The sequence below is a fragment of the Passer montanus genome, unplaced genomic scaffold (assembly GCF_014805655.1).
Source record: "Passer montanus isolate IOZ18808 unplaced genomic scaffold, ASM1480565v1 scaffold11, whole genome shotgun sequence".
In the NCBI taxonomy this organism is placed as follows: Eukaryota; Metazoa; Chordata; class Aves; order Passeriformes; family Passeridae; genus Passer; species Passer montanus.
The window spans coordinates 23,088,249-23,112,159 of NW_024357613.1; the positions used below are offsets into that span (position 1 = coordinate 23,088,249).

The 23,911-nt window shown below is 37.3% G+C and overlaps 1 protein-coding gene across 1 annotated transcript in view; it reads right to left on the reverse strand.

Moving 5' to 3' along the window:
- Positions 1-23,911, reverse strand: part of FAM83B (family with sequence similarity 83 member B) — a 55,544-nt gene that overhangs the window by 18,528 nt on the left and 13,105 nt on the right. Inside the window, exon 3 of the mRNA XM_039729961.1 lies at positions 159-323. Within this exon, the coding sequence (XP_039585895.1) occupies positions 159-323 (165 nt within the window). The remainder of the gene's footprint in view (positions 1-158; positions 324-23,911) is intronic.

The window sequence follows — 23,911 nt, forward strand, 5'->3', positions numbered from 1 at the left end:
TGTAGAGAAAATTCTGCTGAGAGCTTACCTATTTATACCTGGTTGTTAATTTGAAAAATCAGTATTTAATAACCACTTTTCCAACAACAATCACTTTTCACTGGGCTGTGGAGGAGTAAGTAGTGAACGTTCATGCAAAAGAAGACAGTGTGCCTTACCCTGAGCCTTTGAACTTGACAGCCTTGTTTCTCTGTCATCTTCAGAAAGTGACTGAAGTTCGACTCATCAAGCAGGATATACACTGCAATCCCTCTAGCAGATGCTTCCACAATTTCTCTAAAAATATCCACATCTGTAAACATATCCATAACAATGGCAATGACCTGAATCAAACAGGAAAGACACAAATTATTGTATTGTATAAACTCATATATAGAATTTCCACTGAAGCCTGTGCTGAGCAGCTAATACACGAACATTTTTTATACATTAAAATATTCTATTTTCCATGTTGTTCCACTTAACCTGAAAGCTTTCAAGACCACTGGATCTTCTTTTTGAGAAATCAAGTGACCACCTGTGCGACACTAGTCACAAATACCAAAGTCCAGAAAATGAGTTGTGGGTTCTCTTGGTTTTGTCTGGAATCAAGTTGATTTTGTTCCTAATAGATGGTACCGTGCCATGGCTGGGACTTAGCACAAGAATAATGTCAATTACAAACTGATGTGATGTTGCTAAGTAGTGTTCACCCCAAGTGAAGGACTTTTCAATGTTCAATGCTCTGCCAGTGAGCGGGTTCATAAGAAACCGGGAGGAAGCACAATCAGGACAGCTGACCCAAACTGACCAAAGGGATATTCCGTACTGCAGGATGTCATGGTCAGTGTGTAAACTGAGGGGAGTTGGCTGGGAGGGGCCAATCACTGCTCAGGGACTGTCTGGGCATTGGTCAGTGAGTGGTGAGCAACTCTCTATCCTTTTACTTCAAATTACTGTTATAAATACCAATAGTATTATTTTATTATTATTACATTTTACTTTCTATCTTTACTATAGTAAATTTACTTATTCAATTATTAATCTGTTCTTATCTCAACCCACAAGGGTTTATTTCCAGTTCTTTGCTCCATACCACTAAGGGGGTGAATGAGCAAGTGGGTGTGCGGAACTTTGCTGCTGGCCAGGATTAAACCATGATATGGGTGTGTATAGTGACTGGTTTTATAAGTGAAAAGGAAACCCAGTAAAAGAGAAAGGGGGAGGAATACAGCAATACAAATGCTGTGGAAAAACCTTCAAAATAAAATTTCAGTATGCATTTAAAAAAATCAGATAAAATTTTTGTACACAAGGCTTCTCAGTTTTTCATTATTTTCTCTAAAGCTAATGGCTCAAGAGCTTGAAGTAGCTAATAAGCAGACACTGAAGAGCTGGAGGCACTCTCACTGGGACAAAACGTCCTCAGCTCATGAGAGCTTGGCTTGAGAAGATCAGCATGCTGAACATCAGCTACCAACACCCTTCAAACCACAGGGATAAAGCGAGTGTGTCTGATTTGGAAAATCAATGTCCCTCTAGTGGTATTTTGGAGATATATATATAGAAATGTTATACTGTTGACATACCATTAGTAATTTGGGAAGAACTACTGTTGAAACGTGAAAGAAAATAAGAGGAAAAATAAGTGCCTGTGTAACTTCTAAAGGTATTATTTTTATCCACTAGTATTTTCATTAAAAGTTCCAATGAGATGTCTTAGATGCAAATTTTACTCCATATCAGAGTAAAACATATCAGAGCAGGTTTTACAATTTTCACTAATCTTTAAACTACCTGTACATCAACTTTAACGGTGTAATTGTTAAGTTGCAAGTACTCATCTTATTCTAGAACTGAAATATTTACCTCACCCAGGTAAATGCTGTTGCACACAAACAGGTAAAAGTTATGTCTCCAGTCAGCTGTACAAATTACCTTTTTTAAATTCCACCTGCTTAGAACTAAAAGTTTCATTTATGCCAAACATGTAATTAAATCACTAGAAATATAAATGAGAGATGACTTACATAAAGTAAAAAAACAATGGAAACAATTAGAAAAGGTAAAAAGACAAATCCTGAATAAGAGAAAAGGAATGAACTTGGCCTCTTCATTACATGGCAATAAACAGTCTTCACAAATCGACCAGTCAGAGAGGAACTGAACAGCATCAAAGAATTCCATTCTTTCGAAAATGTTAGGTAACATGCCAATGCACAACCTCATTTCCTTTACTGATTTTTGAAAGTAAAACCTAAACGTTAGGTTTATTTATCTCCAGTACAGAATATGTTTCTTTATCTAAGGACTGAAAACACGAATGTTTATCTTGACTCCAAGGATCTCATAATTTTCAGACTGCACCTTCTGCTTGGTCTTGTTTCTGAGATACACAGCATTAACTGAACAAGGCAACCCTACTTATTCATCTGTCTTGTTTCACTTGCATCTGAGAAGAAAACTGCCAAGGCAGATCAAGTATGGTAGGTAAAGACCAAAAAATAATCTGTTCTCAAATAGTCTGTTTCATTACCTGTTTCCCTCTTCCTCTGAACTCCCTATTTTCTTCCCAGACTTTCCTTTTCTTAATATCTTCAAGAAAAGGGTGCTTATTGCACTCTAGGATAAATTTAAATGTAAGAAAAAAAATCCAGAATGGATTCATTAGTGTACAGAGATACGAGTACTGAAATATTCAAAACCCACCGCACAGCCCTCAAAAAATAATTTTAACACTTTCCTATGGCAGATATCTAAGATATTCACAGGTTTGCAGCATTTTGTGGTTGCAAAGACTGCTAAACTGGAAAAATGCAGAAAAAACCCACAAGAACATGTAACAAAAATTAAAACCCAGCACTGACTGGAATGGCCACATCTATCTTTATGAAGGTAGAGAAATAAACACGTAAGCAAGCAGGCCAGTAAGTTGGTGACATAGGAAAGATGCGTGTGCATTATTGTGCAGATATTTCACTTGGGAATGAACAGGGGACCCTCTTTGCCTTCACTAGTAGAATTATTCTTAAACCAGTTATCTTCTCTGTTGTAACTCTGCAAAGCATCAAGTAGTCTTGCAAGAAAAGGAATTCCAGAACAGGAATAGGAATTATCTTTTGAAACCGAAGCTTGTGCTGTCTGAAAAATCTTTACCAGAATTTGAGCACACAGATGCAAAGCCACAGTCATGATCTGACAACTAAATGGGCATCCATTTGTGCATTTCCTACAAACCAGAGGTGACTCTTGTTGCATGTCCTCATTAGGCTGCCCATTTACTCTTAGCAATACTCAACTGATCTATTAAACACAAACATAATTAGGTTCAGCTGCTAGAGAAGAGTGCCAAATTTGAACAATGCATACGATACACGTATGATACACACAATATGTAAAAAGTCATTAACAGTGATAAAGTAATTTCTGCATAATGATTTCTATAAACCAAAACGGATGTTTGACCATAAACTATAGGTTTTAATTCAGATGAAGTAGATTCCATAAAGGTCATGGAATAGTCTGGTCTTTAAATGTATTAAACTTTCTTTTTCTTTCTCCTTTTAATAGGGGTATGTATACATTTCCCCAGTTTGCCTGTTTTGCAGCAGAAGGGAGTATTGCACATGGGAAAAGACAAAGCAAATATGGTATTCAGGGTTCTAAGTTTTGATTAATTAAGGAGACCAAGACTAGGAAATTACTTCAGTGAGGTATTCTATAATGTGTACCTACCTTTAATTAAAGCTGCAACAACAGCTGCAGGATTAGTTACTCGCTGCATCACTTTGGAAAGAAAGATTTCACTGCTGTGTTTTTACTTTTGTTTTTGTAATTGCAGAGCTAATTTCCACCCTGGTACTTACAAGAACACAACAGTGGATTCCAGCAAGGAAGAAAAACTGATATAATTCAAACTGCAGAAATACATCAGAAAATTGCCTATTCCATACATTCTGTTTCTTTTAGGCATAACAACATTATCCTGAGTCAAGAAAACCTCCTCAAGGCAGAAAGCTCTAGTGTCACACAGGAGGCTTCCTTACAAACTGCCTTTTTTTTCTGAAGCATATTTGTTTTCCACAATGCAAAGATCTTTTTAAAATGAACCACTCATGCTTTTGAAGCAAATACAGTGGCCTTCCAACCATTCCAGGAAAAGTGGATAGGTACAGAAATTTTTTGATGAAAGACCAGAATTCTGGGAGAACTTTCCAAACCTTGTCAAATTGATTATCACCCTCATCAAAAATGACCCTCATTTGGGAACAGCTAAGCAAGCATGTTACACCTCCAGGAAGGAGAAAATCATTGGTAGAGCAGATACTTGCTGTGCATAATATCACACAGCACTGAAATTATGCACAGCAAGAGGGAACTACCACCACCTACGTGGGTACAGATAGAAGAGCACATTTCAGTGATCAACTAAAAGTGAAGACAGTGCAGAAAACAGTTTTTATGCTGGCTTTCCTCCCCCAAAATTAAAATAATCTTTGATTGTCACTGCTAGTATTTTTATCTTATCAACCCTTTTTTTTTTTTTTTTTAAGTAATGGTTGTGATTAAGCTTAAAATTGGTTTCAGTGACATCCTTCCAGAACAGGAAAATCTGCTGAAATCAAGCACAAAATGACTCTTAATGAATCTGACAAAATGCTCAACCTAACTGATGGCACCAGTAGAGCCATATGCTATTATCCTTCTTACTGTCTTGACACTATGAGTATGCTTTTCAACAGAAAAGTAAACTACACACCCCACTCTAACATTTAAAAACATATAAATACAGAGAAGAAAGTATAATTTTGTTGAATAGGACTGTTTTTATGCAAATATTCTAAAAAACATTTTTCAGTAAGCTGATTTATTTAATTTGCATGTTAGTGGGGAAAGTACCATTTTAAAGCTCAGTATCTCTAAACTATCATCACTCTGTAAGAATACAGAGTATTCTTTTCATTCTTTCAAAGTCCTCAATCTTCAATTTCAGTAAATGACCGACTCCTACAAAAAGTACCAGTGACAAGGTTCATGAAAGACACATATACATTTGTTTATTGGTTAAAACAAAAAGATATAGCTGAAATATCTTGCATATCCTTGATAAACAGGAGATTATGTACATGGTGACATGGCAACAGAGTGGATAACATGACACAGTAAACGGAGGTCAATGTTCACTTCTGAGGCACCTAGCATGCTACAGGGTAAGTTAGTGCTAGTTTGGGCCCATCCATGTGCATTGTATTTGCTTAGATGGTTCTCACCTTCAGAAACTAACTCTATTCAGAGGCTTATCTAGAAAGAAGTTGCCAATCCCAACAGATACACTTATTAAACAACTCCTGAGTGCATCCAGGGGAGAGCCACCAAGAGGGCATTTGCCCTGTGCAGACTGCCTGAAGGAGCCTGTTCAGCCTGGAGCAAAGATGGCTTCAGGGAATCTTACAGCAGTTCTGGTACTTTACAGGGAAGTTCCCGAGGGACAAAATCAGGTGTTTTGCAGTGGTGGCAGGACAAAAGACAATGGTCAAATGAAAACAAGAACAGTTCTGCCTGGATACAGGAAAACCCCCTTATTCCCACAAGGACACCCCAGCAGTAGAGCAGGTTGCCCAGGGCAGTCCAGTTTGCATTCTTGGAAGTTTTCCAGACCCTGCTGGATAAAGCCCTGGGCAAACTGTTCAGATATTACCACTAGCCACGCTTTAAGCAGGAAGCTGGGCTGGAGACTTCCAATTGACCAAAGGCTGCAACTCAATGATTCAGAGATCTTCACTCCCATCTTTGTCAAAATTAAAGCAAATTTTGCTGTGTTTGGTAGTAATTGTAAACTTTGCTGTAAGGCCTAAAGAAAACAAACAGAGACTATAAAAAGAGATGGAGTTTTTCTGCTTTATTTATTCCATTTTTGATAAGAAAAACTAAGTGGATTTTAATCTTCATTGAGTTTTAGGACATCAAAATGAACCTTTTAATAGATGTGTGCTGACAATCAAGCATAAATGTAACAAAAGGCCTTTACTGCTAGCTCTCAGTAAGTCTGTTTTGTGAAACCTTGACAGTTTCATTATCTCAGCATTACCACTTGTTTCACATATATGAATTATTATTCTCTAGGTTATATATTGCATTTAACAACTCCTTTGCTATAAACAATAAAAATACAGGAGTCCTCTACTAAAACTGCTTGCTTAGGGCAGGCTTTACTAGTGACACCTACCAACATCAATAACCTAGTAAGGAATAATGCTGAAGATCTACCCTATACTGCAAAAGTATTGATTTCTTGTAACCCACATGTGGCCTACTTTGGGCATTGCATGACAAAAATCCATAATGCTGTGCAGTGCTTTAAATGCCACCACCCTTTCTCACCCCAAGAACAAAGAACCACATATCTGACAGAATTATTTACAGTTTATATGGAATAAAAGTTAACTTCCAACATCTACATTAGCAATCTTCAATAACTTCAACAATTTCTCTCTGCAACAGCACATCAGGAAAGTTCAACACCACCAAAAAAATCATACAAATAAGTTCACTGTCCAGAAAACATAAAACAAAACTTCTAACTATCTCCTGCAATACAACAAGAAAAAACAATGCAAACCATTAGAAAATTATGAAGGTGGGTAACCACGTAAGGCAACTATACAAATAGTTTTCACAGAATTCACAGAATGACAAGGTTGGAATAGACTTTAAATATCAAGTCCAACGCATGGCTGAACACCTTAACTAAACCACGGCACCAAGTGCCTCATCCAGTCTTTTCTTGAACACATCCAGGGATGGTGACTCCACCACCTTCCTGGACAGACAATTCCAACTTTATCACTATTTCTGTGAAAAAAGTTTTCCTAATATCCAACCTATATTTCTCTTGGTGCAGCTTAAGACTGTGTCCTCTGGTTCTGTCAGTTGCTGCCGGGACAGAGACCAACCCCACCTGAGCACAGTCTCCTTTCAGGAAGTTGTAGAGAGTGATAAGGTCACCTCTGAGTCTGTATAGAAGCCTTCTGCATTACCTTTCAGAAAGCTATTGCAGGCCAAGCTAGCAAGTCACATATACAACACCTTAAAGTGACACCTTCTCTGTCACGTCTTGAAATTCAGGCAACTGGGAATTTTATCTTGCAAAACCGATGGGAGTGAGCTGCATTAATTCTATAAATGTGATCTTTATCTATGAGTTTGGTAGTTGTTATTCTGGCTGAAGGATTAATGAGAACTCATCGTGAGCTGACCAAATTACAGGAGACACTTCCTCACTCTGGCCAGCAGCAGAGGCACTAATTCCTCTGAAGCTTTACTTCCATACATACAGAATTGAGTGTCAGCAAGTCATGGCAATGAGAAGATGAAAGGGGATATTCCAGGCATTCTTCATGGGGACTTTCCAAAGAGCATTTATAAACCTAATCCTTGGAATGAAGGATCTGCAAAGAACCAGCTGCTGCTCAGTGCTGGCACACCATAGACAAGAAAATATTTACCTAAATCTGCAAAAATCTGTCATGCATGATTAAAACAACAAACATTCACAATGTTCAATTTTAACACTTTCCTTCCTGCTTGCAGTGCTCCCATCAACAACTACAATGCTTTTGGTATTTAGCAAGCAAGTTGTATTCTGTCACTGAGAACAGAAGCAGGCAGAGATCCTACAGGAAAGGACATAAGGCAGCACAGCAAATCCTTGGCAAGAAGGAGGGAACACATCAGGGACCTTCCTCTGCTCTTTCTTCTCTTGCCACGGGTATCGCTGCTGTATTCCCAGTGCCATGTGGGCTGCAGCTGGTTGGGTAGCAAGATTCTAATATTTGTATTTAGCTCTTCAGAATGTTCATATTCAGTTGTTATGTTGAGAAGCTGCCAAGCTTTTTCTGAGGAAAGCAATCAGAAAGGAAATGCCAGGATTTCTGACAGCCTACAATTCTGCTATACCACAATGGAAATTCATGACAAAAATCAAAGGTACTTCTCTAGCCTCTGGCTTTCTCTATGATGAATTTCAAAGACTTGCTGCTTCAGAAATACTTTTTTTATTTAAAAGTATTAACAGCTTCAATATGTGGGTTCTCATGGGATCCCTTAATATTTAGTGAATGTTTAGGCTACTTGAATGACTATTATAATGTTACACTTTTTATTTTAAATTTCTTTATAAGTAGAAGCACTTACATATTCATGTGTGTGTATTTAGCGACTGCACAAAAACAAACAATGCACAACAGTGTGATAAGTCTTAATTATTTTATTTAAAAGTCTCAGTAGTATGAGTTACTACTGCAAGGTTAAAAACTCTTTAAATACCTGAAATAATTATCTCACACCTGAGAACAAGGGAAAGGAATACCTCAAATGCAGGGGGGATAAGGGGAAGGCAAAGGGACAAAAGCAATTTTTAAAATGCACTAAAATTGTCCTTTCAAATTACTCCTGCGTAAAAATGCTCCTCGTGCCACAGTTAACTAGATTGGACATTAATACTTCTAAGGGCTCTTCCTGTAATTTCTTTCAAGAAATATGAAAATAATTGACTACCTATCAAAGAGTTAAAGTAAATGTATGAGATTTCAGCTAATCTAGATAACAATTCTAGAGAATATTTTGGGGGTTTGCCACCTTTAACTGTACATTTTGGCGGGTTTTCTTAGATTAGGAATGCAGTTCTGAGTCAGTTTGCCTTCCCACTGATTCACTCAGGTTTTAAAACAGCGTGATAAGTCTTAACTATTTTATTTAAAAGTCTCAGTAGTATGAGTTACTACTGCAAGGTTAAAAACTCTTTAAATACCTGAAATAATTATCTCACACCTGAGAACAAGGGAAAGGAATACCTCAAATGCAGGGGGGATAAGGGGAAGGCAAAGGGACAAAAGCAATTTTTAAAATGCACTAAAATTGTCCTTTCAAATTACTCCTGCGTAAAAATGCTCCTCATGCCACAGTTAACTAGATTGGACATTAATACTTCTAAGGGCTCTTCCTGTAATTTCTTTCAAGAAATATGAAAATAATTGACTACCTATCAAAGAGTTAAAGTAAATGTATGAGATTTCAGCTAATCTAGATAACAATTCTAGAGAATATTTTGGGGGTTTGCCACCTTTAACTGTACATTTTGGCGGGTTTTCTTAGATTAGGAATGCAGTTCTGAGTCAGTTTGCCTTCCCACTGATTCACTCAGGTTTCCTTAAGAATCCTGTATACATTTTCAATACTAACCCCCTCTTCCTGAGAGTTTATATATTGAAAAATGCTAGACAATGTACAAAACCCCACAATATAAATGAACATTTACAGGCTGTGAACTTTAATCTATAACAAAAGCACTTCTTAAAGTATAGAACTTTGCTGGCATTTGTTAATTAGTCACTTGGAAACAATGAAAGATTCTCTTCATCAAAGGCAGATTTATAGGAAAAAAAAAGATGATTCAGACCAACTTTTCTAGAGCAGGAAGGATAACTTTGCTTTTAAGTTTGCTTATGCAAGAGCTATGTATTGTTTGTCATCCTTAAGACCTTAATAGCAAATTGCCTGAAATCTTGTGCTCTTGCTTACAAGAGTAAGTAGGTACAGCAGGAACAACTTGCACAGAAGAGAATCCAAAAGAAAGGCAGATATGTAACACAGGGGTGGAAACTGCTGACTGACTCCACAGTGGATGCTGGAAAAGAATGGAGTTAGATGAAATTAAGTGTCTCAAAAGCAGAAAACACTTATTTTTGCATTTCTATGCACATTAAAATTTTGGTGTATCCAAGTCAGCAAACAAACCTGATGTGTTTCAGAGTGGCTTATGCGGCTTATGATTCAGATCTGGAATACCTATATGCAGTATGTTAGGCACAGTCCACATGGATGGCCTGTCAACATTTTTAGCAAGTGGAAAAATAAAAGCATATAGTTGAGAAAGACTTGTAAGCCATGTACTGCTAAGTCCACGAGTCTTACACCAGGGTGACCCTGCATCAAGCAAACACAAATTCATGCCAAGACTAATATTTTCTAACATGGAAGGTATTGCATCCAAGAGAAAACAAATGTATTTTTGTAGGCAGTGCCCAATTTAAATCATCAACAACAACAACAAAAAATCCAAAAAACTCACAAAACAAAACAAAAACAACAAAAAACCAAACCAAGAAAAAAAAAGTTCAGTCACTAGATTTCAAATCAGTGAAGGGCTGTAGACCAATGACCATGACCTGATTATATAACTGACTTAATGACTTTAATACTGAGAAACAAGTCCTAATTGTATCATTAGTTGTTGAAGGTTAGTCCTCTATAGACACTTAAAACTTCTTCCAAAAGGCAGACTGCATAAGAAACACTGGTAGAGAAAGTGTTACAGAGATAAATGTAGGAAAAAAAGAGGAGTATAAAATTGGGAGTCCTTGCAGAAGACATTGTTGTATGTCCACAGAACCCCAAATGAGACTAGAAGCAATTCTGGTTAAAAACCTCCTCTAGGTTCATGGTCTAGAGAAGGTAATACTGAAGTGAAGAAAGGAAACCTCAACAGAGGCTCCTGTTAATCTTTTAGTAGCATAATTTCCTTAAGTTAAGAAGGAACATTACAGTCTACTGCAATAGAGTAGTATTTGTTGCACTGCAATTAGCAGACCTGGATGGATCACATGCAAGACAGCAAAATAATTTTGCTGTTGGTCATTTTTAATTAAACTTTTGAGTATCAGGGAAATAATGCTTATGGCCACAATTTAAGAAACAGCTTGATGACCCAAGCTCGTTGCTCAGCCTGACTTCTGAAAGGAAAACCAACAAAAGAGTCAATTAATACAGAAATGAAGGCTAATCACTTATTTAGAAAATGGTAAATGGGAAAACACCTTTTCAAATATTGCTTATTTCATCCTTTTTCAAAATACAGCTTTTGTATTCAGCTTCATACACGTGATTGAGAGGCAGTAAGACACATGAGGTGTACACACTTAAGGCCTGGTTATTGGTCAGATGTGTAAAGCAGTTCTCCAATGAAAACATTTTGATTACATATTTCTAGAAGCCACTAAGGCTCAATGATATTAAAGATTTTCATACAGCTGTCACAAAAGGGGAAGCAAACCCACTATAATTCACAGATTATTATGGCCTATTTCTGTTCCCCCTTCCCTTCCTTCTGTGACTGCCTTTGCCTTACTTCCCTCTTCCCTCTACCACTTCACTCCCTGAATTCTTTCTTTCTCCCTTCCTGTCCCTTCTTCCCTCTTTCAAGGGAGGAACTCCAAACTGATTTAAATTTGAGACTGAAAAAAACCTGATATTAGATACTGAATGTGGGCTTAAAATGGGCTCCTACGCATTCTATACAAGCTTAAAAATACTCCCCATTTTATTCCACATTTATGACTATACCCTTATGATATTCACAACAAAGCTTTTGACTCCTGCTACAACTACTATTTGCTTCAATGCTACTAATTGCAAATTCTATACATATACCTAAATATGTTTAAGGAGGCCAACTCAAGCAGTAATATGGTTAGAGTAAACCAGAAAAATACAGAATGCAGGCTGTTTAAAATTACTGGCCACAGGTCAGTGATGGGTCAGTATAAAGGAAAGCCAGTGATCCTCTGGTATAAATAAGCGAGGATGAATAATGAAAAGTTTCTGCAAGGTTTAGCTCTGCCAGATTCTCTGTTTACCTTTAAAATTTTTCCAGTTTAGCTACATTATATAGTAAAATGCATTTACAAGTAAAAATAGAATGACTGGACAACACCTGTAGTAACAGTTATGTTGCAAAAAAGGCAACAGCAAATACGTCAGATCACGATTCTGAAACATGTATTACAGACATAATGTAAGCCTGCATAAGTCCATATGGCACACAGTTACATCTGAATGCCAGTAAGCAACCAGATGATTTAAACTATTTACTTTTTTAAACATGTTGCCAATTGAGCACGTACCTTCCCTGAGAGTCAAGAGAAGCAGATTACACCACCTGCTCATAGAGCAGCCACAGCTACTTGTGCAACATACTGCTAATGACTGTGTGCTGGCAGACTGCATTTCAATTTCACCTATTTAAGACAGGTTTTGAAACTAATTAATTAATTGTTGTCTGCAAATCATGTTCAGGTCCTCAGGTGAAATCCATTACCCTGGCATACTTGATTATTTATTATAGATTAAATGAAAAAGGAAAAAAAATAATTGCAGACTGGTCTGAAAGCATCAGCAGAATGTCCTAAAGATAAGAATAAGATTAGTCTTGTTAATAAGTAATTATGCGCAGCTTTTCAGGAAGAAAACAGATTTAAATTTTTATGCACAATAACATATGGAGCAAGATGTCTGCAATAGTAGGGAAGCAATTATAAAAACCCTGCTCAAACCTCCCGTGAAGCAAACTGAAATGAAGAAGATAAGTAATGCTGCAATTCTTGTAGCCCCAGTGGAGTGAATTGTGAACTGGAACTAAACAAGGTACTAAACAGAATTTAATTTCTGATCACATGCAGCACTTAAAAACAAAAACAATAAAATAATTACAAGTAAAATTATTTTTAAAGTGTTATAATTTCAGTACCGATGCTATGCTTTAAAAATACTGTATTTATAAAAATAATTTCAATTTTTAAATCCTTTAAAAGCTTTTAAAGTGACAATTCTTGTTTGAGCGTGAATCCTGCACAGGTAGTAAGGTATTTGAGGGAGTTGCTAGTCAAGGGATAAGAAATGAAATTAAAAGACACTAGTGAAAAAGAATTTAAAGAAACACTTCTTTCTTATTTGTTTCTGCCAGGTTTTTGCTCAACTGATCTTTTGTCTCTATGTGAACTGACTTTTAAATAACCACCTCTGTCAAGCAAGAAGCAATACAGCTTTACAATTATCTTGGTGACACTATTATTTTGAAAATGCAGTTAGCATCAGCTTTCACTGATCTGTACAGCTCTTCCACAAGACCACACAAGTATTAATTCATCACTTGTAATTTGATACTACAATTATGCAAAATCAGAAGAAAGATTATTTGATCCTTGTGATAAAGTCTGGCCAGGTATTTATAATACTCCATCTTTGCTATCTAATACTCTTTCCAAATAAATGTAGAAGTTTATTTTTGATGGTTACAAGTTAATTAAGCGTATTCATAATGTTTTCTTAAATCAGAGCCCTAGGCCACTTCCAGGACACATCTGGGAAGGAGCAGACACAGCCAGGCTGCAAGACTTCCTTCCACAACCCAGATTCCATCTGCCTCAGCCACAGATGGGCACTATGGTCTGCTCCTCTCATTTTTATCATTCTCACAAGGATAGCATGCATAATGAAGCACTCATTCAAGAATCATTAAAATGAGCACTTATTCAAATAAATGAGTTATCACTGTGCAAGTAACTGAACCCTTTATACTCAATTGAACTACTGAGGCAAGTTAATAGGGTTTTTTAAGAAAAAGAGAAACATGTGATGACAGGTCTTCCACTGTACAGCTTCATGTATGTGAGAGCATTTCCCTTTCTACAAAATATTCCTCCTCATGTGCATTGCATGCCAGTTCACACACACACCTAACCTCCATTTGGGTAATGATAATCAGAGATATAATCAGGAAGCCTGCTGAACATCAGCAAGAAATGCAAAACTCCTGCTAGAGCAAGGTGGTATTCTCCAAAACATCACAGCTAATACCTGAATTTAAGAAGGAGGAAGAAGAAAATCAGTCACAGGGACACCTACTGCAGCTCTCCAGCACCTTTCTTTACAAGATTTGCTGTCTATTTGTGCCAGTGAAACCCCTGTAGCCACAAAACATTCCAGTGTTGAATATCTGTGTACCTGAAGGATATATATGCTAGGAAACATGAGGGACTGAGAGGAAAATTCACTTATTTTGCCATCAAAAGCAGAACCTTCTAATAACATGGAGTGAAAGCAGAAACACCACTGACCAAACCACCCATGGATTTACATTAAGCCATGTTCTACTGGCAAATTGGCTCTGCTGGAAAATGTGCCAAGCATGCTAATAGCTAAATATATGAGAAAACTTCAGTTTGGAGTAAGGATGGAGGTAAGAACATGCAATATGCATCTGTGGAGGAGAGGTGAACATTTTATTCAAAGAACACTTTGTAAAGTGTTGCTTTTCAATGCAAAGTAGTGCCTTTCAAATAAACATTTGTTATTACCCAGTACCTCTCAGGTCTCAGGAAACATGTCCCCTTGAGTAACCTCCCCACTTCAAATTCATGCCAGAAAGCCTCTCCCCATCCCAGACTGCTCTGCTCCCTGTGCCTGTGTGCATGCATGGAATCCACACTTTCTGTAGCACAGTGTGCTGGTAGAGGAATGTGCACATATGCACACACACTGACTGAAAAAACCCATTTTATTATTTCCCTATTTGCTTTAGATAAAAAGTTTCAAAGCAGTACTGTATCGACAAATGAAAAAAAGAACAATCACATCAGACTGTAGTAACAGGACAGTTTTTATCCTTTTTTCTTTCTCACTTAAAAAGGTGTATACCTTTTCCTGCTCTTCAGAGTCTCTCACTGTAATTCTGAATCTGCTTTCAGATATTGGTACAGTGTGCACTCACTCAAGAAGTACAGCTGTCAGGAAGGAATTTTTCAGTGAGTCTATGATAATTTTTGGTTTACTGTGACTAGCAGTTGGTAATTAAAAGATACTCCGGTCTCTTTTCAATCTTAGATGTGCAATATACATAATTTTCACTAACACAGGAACAACTTTTGCAATGAAACATGACTCAGGTATGGAAAGCTGAGACTTTCATGACACTTCTGTGGGTGACTGAGCATTTGCTGAAATGCAACCTGAATTAGAAACACTATTTCAAGTGAACAACAAAAAAGTTATTTTCTTGTTTCTCATGCACAGAGGGACATTACGAAAAAAAGTAACATCAGAAGATGGGCAGATAACGGGGAAGCAAACAACTCTGTTTCATATTTGGATGTTACTGAAATATTTCTGCTTGAATGCTCTAAAGCAAACAATCTCATGGACAAAACAAATACACAAAAGGCCAATGCAAAATATGAAGTTTTAAACTATTGGAAGCACCTGAAAAAGGTAGATTTCAGCATAAGCTCTTGAAGCTGTTCCCTACCCCTAGCATAGTATACCAAACTATCTATATGTTTTCACAAATCACTCTGAGATTATATTCATATTTTTAGATGAGGAGTCTGTGTTCTGCAAGGAATTTGTATACAAGTCTTCCCAGTCCTAGACCAATGTATTTAATCAGAATTTTTTTATATTCAACAAAAATAAAAACATACAAAAACTGCCATATTTTTTAAAGGATGTAAAAGACCTCTGAATGCAGACAAATGCAGGGAACTAAAAAACCATGTAAATCACTCCCAATTTATCCACTTTCAGAAGATATTAGCATAGAAATATATTTTTAATAGAGTAATGTTATTTAAAACCTCCCAAATCATCCCTGGAACAATTAAAAAACCAGAAACTTACTGAAATCTGTTTCTATTATTCTTTGTCATAAAAGACTCTGGAAGAATTACCAGAAAAAATAAGCCTCTTTTTAAATTCCTCTTAAGTTAACACTTAAATGCACACAGAAAGCTTTTCCTCTGTAAAGTGCAAACCACTCCATAAATGCAAGAATAACATATTGCATCTATTTTTATCTGGGAAACTGAACAAGGTGTGTGTGTGTGTCCCGCTGCTGTCCTGTGCAGGGACACCTGAGTCAGCCCATTGCTAATGAGCTCTGCCACTGCAAACACCCTGGTCACGCTAAGGTGATGCTCCGAGGAGGTGAGGACACCCTGCTCCTCGCAGTGCCCTTGTGCACTGACCCCTGCTGTGTGAGCAGCTTCTCAGAGGCCAACAGCCAGGGATTGTGGAGAGGCTGAGCAGCCCAAGGTCCCTATGAAAGCAACTCCTGCAGCTACGGATCAGCCCGAGCCTCACCTCACCCTCCAGTCCTGCATTTAGAATTCTCTGCACCTTCTCTTTTGGCTGACTGTCATGTTGACTGATGAGATACACAAGCAGAAAGCTCAAGCAGGCTTGGTCTGGGCTTGGAACCTGGGTTTCCTCAAGAAAATTCCATCATTTAGAGCAAAGTGATTGTCTAAAAACTTATCTCCTGGGCAATTATGAATTAGTTACCCAAAAGTGTTGATGGCAAGACTAGCACCACCTGTTTTAAGGTCAGATTTATTCTTAGTTCTTTCAAGATGCAACACTGTCAGGCTTGTGTTGTGCAGGGAGTCAGATGTCATTATGATTACAGTCCCTTCTGACATCAAAACCTGTGAATCTCTCTGCTTTATCAGCCTCTGCTGATTTCACAGCCCAGAAATGGCTGCAAAGATGAACAGGGAGAGCCCAAACAAGCTATGAGTTTTTAAAGACTACAAACACTGATAACAGGCTCACCCAGCTCCTTTTCAAAACAACTCCCAGTAAAATCAATTAGAAAATCATATCTGAAAAGGAAAGCAATGACAAGGCTCAAAAAGAGGACACATGAACACAGTACAAGCAGTGGTATAATCAAGAAGTACAGAAGACTGCTTAATAGGAAAAAATAGCATTCATTAAAATACCAGAATGACTGCTAGCCTTAGGAGACCATGTCTCTATGAATGAGCTCAAAACTAAAGGCCTGGGATTTTAAGGAGACTAAACCTGGAGCATAGGAATTACAATGCAAAGAGCCACTCACTTCAAATTCCCAGGCACAGAGAACCCCAAAGCATGCCTAAAAACCACCAAAGAAGCAAAAACTGCAGATTCTGTGAAACACCAAGGAATATTTTACAACTCAAAAACAAATGAAACATTTAAATTGGGATTTTGTCAGTTTTGTGGTCTTGAACAAATTTGAGAATGGAAGGAAAAAGGAGTGTACAGTTATTACCATTAAAATCCTTCCTGGACAACCTGCTGACCTTCAAGAGCCAACCATGACTTTGAAATTAATTAAACTGTCCTAAGTGAAATATCATTCTCAATTTTCATAATGCATTAATTTAGTTAACTATGTTCATAATTACAATGAAAGATTTTTGGCACACATCATATTCACCGGTGTTTTGCATTTCAGCTTATGGCACTGCTGACAGCAAGTTTTTCAATGAAATTCCCGTGTGTGTGTGCGTGTGTATTTATTTATATAAATATTTTGTAACCTGTTAATACAGATTATTTTGAAATATTTAATGTCAGTTCTTACTTTTTTTTCAACAGGTTAAGAGATTTCTCTTATTGCATCTATGTATTTTATAAGTATAAAATGGATCAAAATAGGTTGCTTTGCATTTTTAGTTTCAGGCCAAAATCCAATTTAGACCCACAGATCCGCAATTTAAAACCAAAACCAGAATAGTTCAATAGTTCAGTGCTTATTACTTACACTGTAATTGCTTTACTCATGGCTGTTGAAAAAGAAAAAATATAAACCAGTGTATTTTTACTGTAATTTAAGGCAGTCAGTGGAAGTCACTAAATTAGAAAAAAGAGTAAAGTACTGGATTATTTTTAACTTTTATGTTACAATGCTTTCTATATTTCCAGATTTCTCACTAGAGAAGTAGCTTCTAGTCAAAGTGATTTCTTTCATAATCTCCAAACTGAAGTATATTTAGCATAATTTTCAGAAACTTCTCCACTGTTAGTATAGCAGTGCCTCCAATAGGCATCAACAAGAAGCTTTTTGTACCATATCAGGGATTTCTTTTCTTTAGGGAAAATTTTAGATTCCTTACACAGATTCAGCCAACATTGATCAAAGAGACTGCCAGATTCAGATCTACTGAGTAAGGAAAAGTTATGCTTAAATCCATGTCTGTTTCTTTTTGCATGCACTATATATATTATGAATCCCCACACACACTGTATGAGAAAAAGCAGCTCTGACTAAGTTCCATTTGAATTTCTAAGACTGGAATGTCTGTATGAACATCAGTGTGAAATGAAAAGCAGCCAGCAATGCCATTGTTACTTCTTTAAAACAGGTCAGAAAGATTTCTGCATTAGGAATTAAAATGCCACAGCTTTTCATTCAGTATCATATTTCCACAACAGGTAACTATAACTATGCTCCTGGAATGTGCTTAACTGGAAATCCCCCCAAATCTTTAAACACCTAGCTTTTTGTGGTATTTTCAACCTAATTGTGTTCTATGGAAAAAAGTCTGACAAGGATTATCTTCTAATGAGGCTTTCAGATAGAGTATTTAGCTTTAGTGCTAAACTTTAACTTCAGTGCCTGCATTAAAAAACTGTTATTACATATTTCAAAAATTAGATATTTTCTCTCTTCAAATTATCTCTGTTTTTGTTATGTGCAGTGTACCTTAAAATAGATGGCTGGGTTATGAACTAGACAGTAACACATTAAACTGTTTTCTTCTTTTACTTCAGTAGTCTTTTACTCAAAGGACTACTTTGTATAATTAAATTTAGCAAATAACCTCCTCAGACAGTATGAGCAAGGTCTCTGCACAGAATTTAGCAGACTATGAAATTCTGACCCCTAGAATTTTTTAAACACCAACACATTAAACTGTTTACTTCTTTTATTTTAGTATTCTTTTACTCAAAAGACTACTTTGTATAATTAAATTTAGCAAATAACCTCCTCAGACAGTATGAGCAAGGTCTCTGCACAGAATTTAGCAGACTATGAAATTCTGACCCCTAGAATTTTTTAAACACCAACACATTAAACTGTTTACTTCTTTTATTTTAGTATTCTTTTACTCAAAAGACTACTTTGTATAATTAAATTTAGCAAATAACCTCCTCAGACAGTATGAGCAAGGTCTCTGCACAGAATTTAGCAGACTATGAAATTCTGACCCCTAGAATTTTTTAAACACCACTAAGAAAAATCAAAATAGGTAGACCTACCTGTGTACACACCATTCTGTATCAACATGTCATAATTGTCCATTTCTCGAGGTAACTGTTTTGTTTTAATTTAAGAATATGGAGCATTTAAAAAACAAAATCCATAAAGTATTTTGGACAGTTCTACCACAATAATTAAATTCCAGAAGTTCGCTTCTTACTCATTTTTATTTTGTTTTTGTTGCTTGCATACCAGCATACATGGAAAAGTGCACGTGTGCTTTTTGCAATACATTTTGCAATCATTTTTAAAGCCTTAACTTGTACTTAAGAGTACAAATTGAGAAACTTTTCCATGGAATTTTCCTTGCAGTGTAACTGAGCTCAGTAAACGTGTAATGTGGCAGAATAAAGCCTGTATTCCCCATATAAACTGTTAAGGTTTGCTAGCAGAGGACTTAATCATTTTGGTTGATGCTATTTACAGGAAACTACAGAATAAAATGTTCTTTGACAGACATTCTATATTGGCAAAACCTGTTCTTGCTCTTAATGTATCAACATGATAAATTCTCACTCTTGTATTCCTTCTGAAGGACCAGCCTATCTTCTATAACATTAATATGTGCACCCGCCCCACTTCTGTGGCAGCTGGGCCTGAATGCAGGGGTCAGTAAAGGGATGGAATAGCACCTGGGGAAAGCAAAACATTCCACTGGCTTCATGGCTTTGCTTGGCTTTCAGATATTCAGTCATTCAACACAGTTTTTATTTAGAATAAAAGAATTGCAGCAGTCTGCTTGGACACGTTATTCTTTTTTTAGGTGCTCACAGTGGATGCAATCACCTGACGATGTAGCTCATTTTGGACTACAAATGTACTGTGGCATGATTTAAGAGAAATAAATTAATTGAACCTTCAAAATCAGATCCTTAATGATATATGGCCATATCCCTAGGCATCAATCCTGCAAACATATGCATGTCAAACTAATAGAACCTCTCATGTACACAAATTACAGTATTTAAATCCTCCCAGAATTACAGATCTAATTTTGCTTGCTGAAAAAAAAGTGTCTTCATTGAGCAGATATTATTTTTTTGTCTCTCTTCCCTTTACTAAATATTCCCCAAAAAATTCTTGTAAAATTTTATTAGATGTACTGTTTGATAAAATGAGATGAAAAGCAATTTTGTATACAAGTCACAGTTGTAATTAAATAGCCTACTGTAATTTCTGATACACAATTGTTCAATCTCTAAACTTTGTAATTTTTGCCAAAAACTTCAGTAAGATAGTCCTGTTCAGAAAATATACCTTCCTAATACTTAATATCAGAGATGCAATTTATAATAAAAATCAGAAATCTGGCAATAAAATTGATTGGATTAGCAACTCAAAAGCAGTGCTGTGTTTCTAGCATCATGTTGGTGCTTTACAAGTTCTTACAGGTAGTGACAGAGGACAGGGAACTGACACAAACACCACACAGCAAGTTCTGTATGCTGACTGGCACCCTCCAGGGCAGACACATGTCTTTACTGACCTAAGAGGCAGATATTGTTTCCAGATGTCTCACCTGGAATTGCTTTCCAGAAAGATGCCACAAGTGTCTAGAGCAGGCAGCAAGTGTTCACCTCTGTCTGAGGTGCACAGTGAAAGGAGGAAGGACAGAGGAGGTAGGGATGTCCAAGGGACAGAGCTGGAGAGGGGGCCAAAGAGGGAGGGAAACGAAAGAGGGGCTATGACCAGAAATGTATGATGGTTTCCTGCCAGGTATGTAAGGATGATCACTTCAGTATGCACAGTTTTTGTGCCTTACTCCCACCCCTTTGATACAGAATCTCAGGAAGCTATTTCTGATCAGTGCTCACCACCACAGAGTGGAGCCCAGCTGATTCAAACATTGGTGCATCTGTGCATGTCCTAAGCTGTCTCCTTCCACATGATGTTCTAAGACTGCAGTAACCTCAAGCTGGCAGCATTTTCACCCTGGGTGCAGGCTCCAGAGTGTTATGGTCCCTCAGAACATCGAAAACAGTGTTTAGTTGCTGCACTGATTGCTAAAAAGAATCAATGGGAAGGACTGGCAGGATCTCTGCTCCTCTGACACGCCTCTTACCCAACACCCAAGAACAGCAGCACATCTTTTCCTTCCTTTGCTCTCCTTTCTCCAAAAAGCACCTGGAGCTCTGGCTTTGAAAGGCTCTGGCATGCACACAGAAAGAGCTTCCTGAGCTCTAAGAACTCATAGCAAAAACACTGTTTAACTCTTCTAACTCCAAGATGAAGAACAGGGCCTTTACTTGGGACAGAAATCCTGTAATGGGTGATTGCAATATCATATGGCACTTCAGATCTGGACTGAACTGTCGTCATTAAACTTATGCATAAGAAATCAAATCCTCTGACTAATGAGATTTCTGGCACAAGTGGCTTACTGATATTCATTAATCTAGAAGTCATTAACAGAATACATGATGATATTACTGCAATTATTTTATGCATCATAAAATCCATTAGAAAATACAGTGATATTACTGGTGCTCATGTTATGCTAAAACATGAAATAGGGTGATAGAAAATAAACAAACAAATAGAAGAATCAGTCATAGTTCCCAGTTTCATATCTATGCTTAGTCTTTTCATTTCAAAAGTATATCCATTGAGCAAAATAACATAGTTTTTGTTATGTTTTAAAACAAATGTCTGTAGACTTGTTAGAGTACATACTGCTGTAAAAGTTGGACTTGTAGATGGCTGTATTTTTAGGCCCGTCCTCAGCAAACAAAGGTTACTGATCTCTATCAAACACATTCTGTGCAGCCACACAGGCCTGTCTGTTATTTAAAAAAAACCCACGCCCTTAAGAGTGACTTTTCAGGCAATTACTGCATGCCTGTGCTAATCCACCATTAGTCAGTGACAGGAAATTATCAGAACAGCAGACAGCTTCTGATATTATACTGTGCTCTTTCATGCTGGATGGAGACCTAGCTGCTTTGACAAGCAGCATCTCTCTGGCATTTGAAATAAATCAATGCTGCTGGTTTGACACTGTAACTTCTGTTTGCTGTCTCGGATGTCTCTAATCAGAAGGCACAGCTCACTAACAGGCAGTTCTGCACAGCTCAAGAAGAGCTGAGTCCCTAAATGGGCATTTCTTGAGAAAGGTCCCACTGAGAATCATAATTTTCTTCTGTGCTGGTTATTTCATCTCATCTTCTGTATTATTTCTTCCTTATCAAGCATCAAAAGCCTCACTAACTACAATGCCTTCTGTGGGCTGATGCCACTCAGATTCACCTGAATTCAAAGGTGATGTCTTATGGCTTCACCTAGTGCTTAAGCTATAAAGGGAATTTATTGAGCTGAAGTGCAGCCTTCCTAGCAATGAGTGCCTGCAGCTCCAGGAAACAGAATGAAAATAGGGCAGAGATGTTGTATCTGCTGTTTGAACTGAAGGCACACCTATTTGGCTACCTGAACACACAATCCTGTGCTACTGTTCAAGCCTGATTGCTAGGGGATGATGCAGATCTCAAAGTTTTCTTTTCATCTCTAAGAGATATGGTGCATAACTTCTCATATTATCCTATCACTCAGCTTCGTCTCTGACAGCAGGATCACTGGCAGAAGTGAAAAGGCCTGAGGAGATCTGGTGCTGCAGCTAGCAAAAATCCCTGGATAAAAGATGCACCAAGAAGCTTTCTGAAGGCAGATACATGCCCTCACTCCTTTCTGGGGAAAGCAGGGGTCACCATGGACCCTGTTTTTGAGGAATCTGTTCTGTTCCCTCCCACCATAGATCTGGGCAGTCAGCACAAGCACTCCAGACCAAGAGACAGAGCTGGTTAAGATAACCCGCTTCCAGATAAGGTATGAGAACACCCTGCATACGTCACACCCCTCTTATCTGAAGCTAAGAAATGCTTCATGCTTTTACAAATATATTTGAAAAGTAAGCATTACACAGCTACAGTTTTGCAACTTTTATCAGGGAAGTACTGATGTTCATCAGAAATTAGTCTGCACAATTACAAATGTACAACAGTAATTTTTGTCAAAACCTAAAACCACAGAGGCAAGAAAATAAAAAATGGCCCCTACTTGCTCTGAGTACTGTTTGTTAATGTATAATATTCTCACACTTTTGGTTTATAGCTGTTTGTTTAAAAAAAACCCCATGATTTATATTAATTTAATGCTCAGTAGTCTCATTTACAGAACCACACACACTTTGGTTATGCTCTTTGCTGACTAAGGATAAAGGAGAGCATACAAATTCTGAATCTACTGTTTATATTATAGTAGTGGTATGTCTGTACTGGCTGGCACCAATCAGGTAGACTAGGACAGCAGTAAAGTGTAGGATATACAGACACACAGTGAAACATAATAACATTCACTGCTACAGAAAACAAACACCTAAGATATGGGAAAAGATGACAAGGGCAAGGAAAGCAGAGATAGATAGTTTGATTGCTTATAATTCTGTATTTATAATGTAAATAAAACTACTATAAATTCAGCTGGCCTACTGATCAGTGGATTGTATACTGAAAAATTATTAACTGTTGATCAAGCAAGCAATAGCCAGATCTTGCAATTATTTATTTTGGATAGCTCTATTGAGGTGAGTCATTTTATGGATGTCTGCAGATCCTATGGTAAAGCAGCAAGCTCAGCACCAGTTACACCCTATTATGGCTGTGATGCCAATGCTGCCTTCCTTCCAAAGGTAAATTACACTAGGGTTTTAGAGAGCAAAAGCACTCTGAGGTCTCAGGCACATTGACAACATTTCTGAAAATGTGGACTTTAGCTTCTCTTGCAATTTTATTGCATCTTTATTAGAAAATTGTTATAGATACAGAAAATGGGTATAGATACATTAATCAACAGGCTAAAATGGAAGGCATGACTACACAGCTATCTAGGGCAAGGTCTGCACTACTTTCAGAGAGGTAAATATTAAAGTGTACTTTGTCTCGTCTACCATCTGTGCTGGAATACTTGCAGTACTCCTCAAGAAAAATAATGCAGCATTAAGCAAGTTGCTCTGAAGTT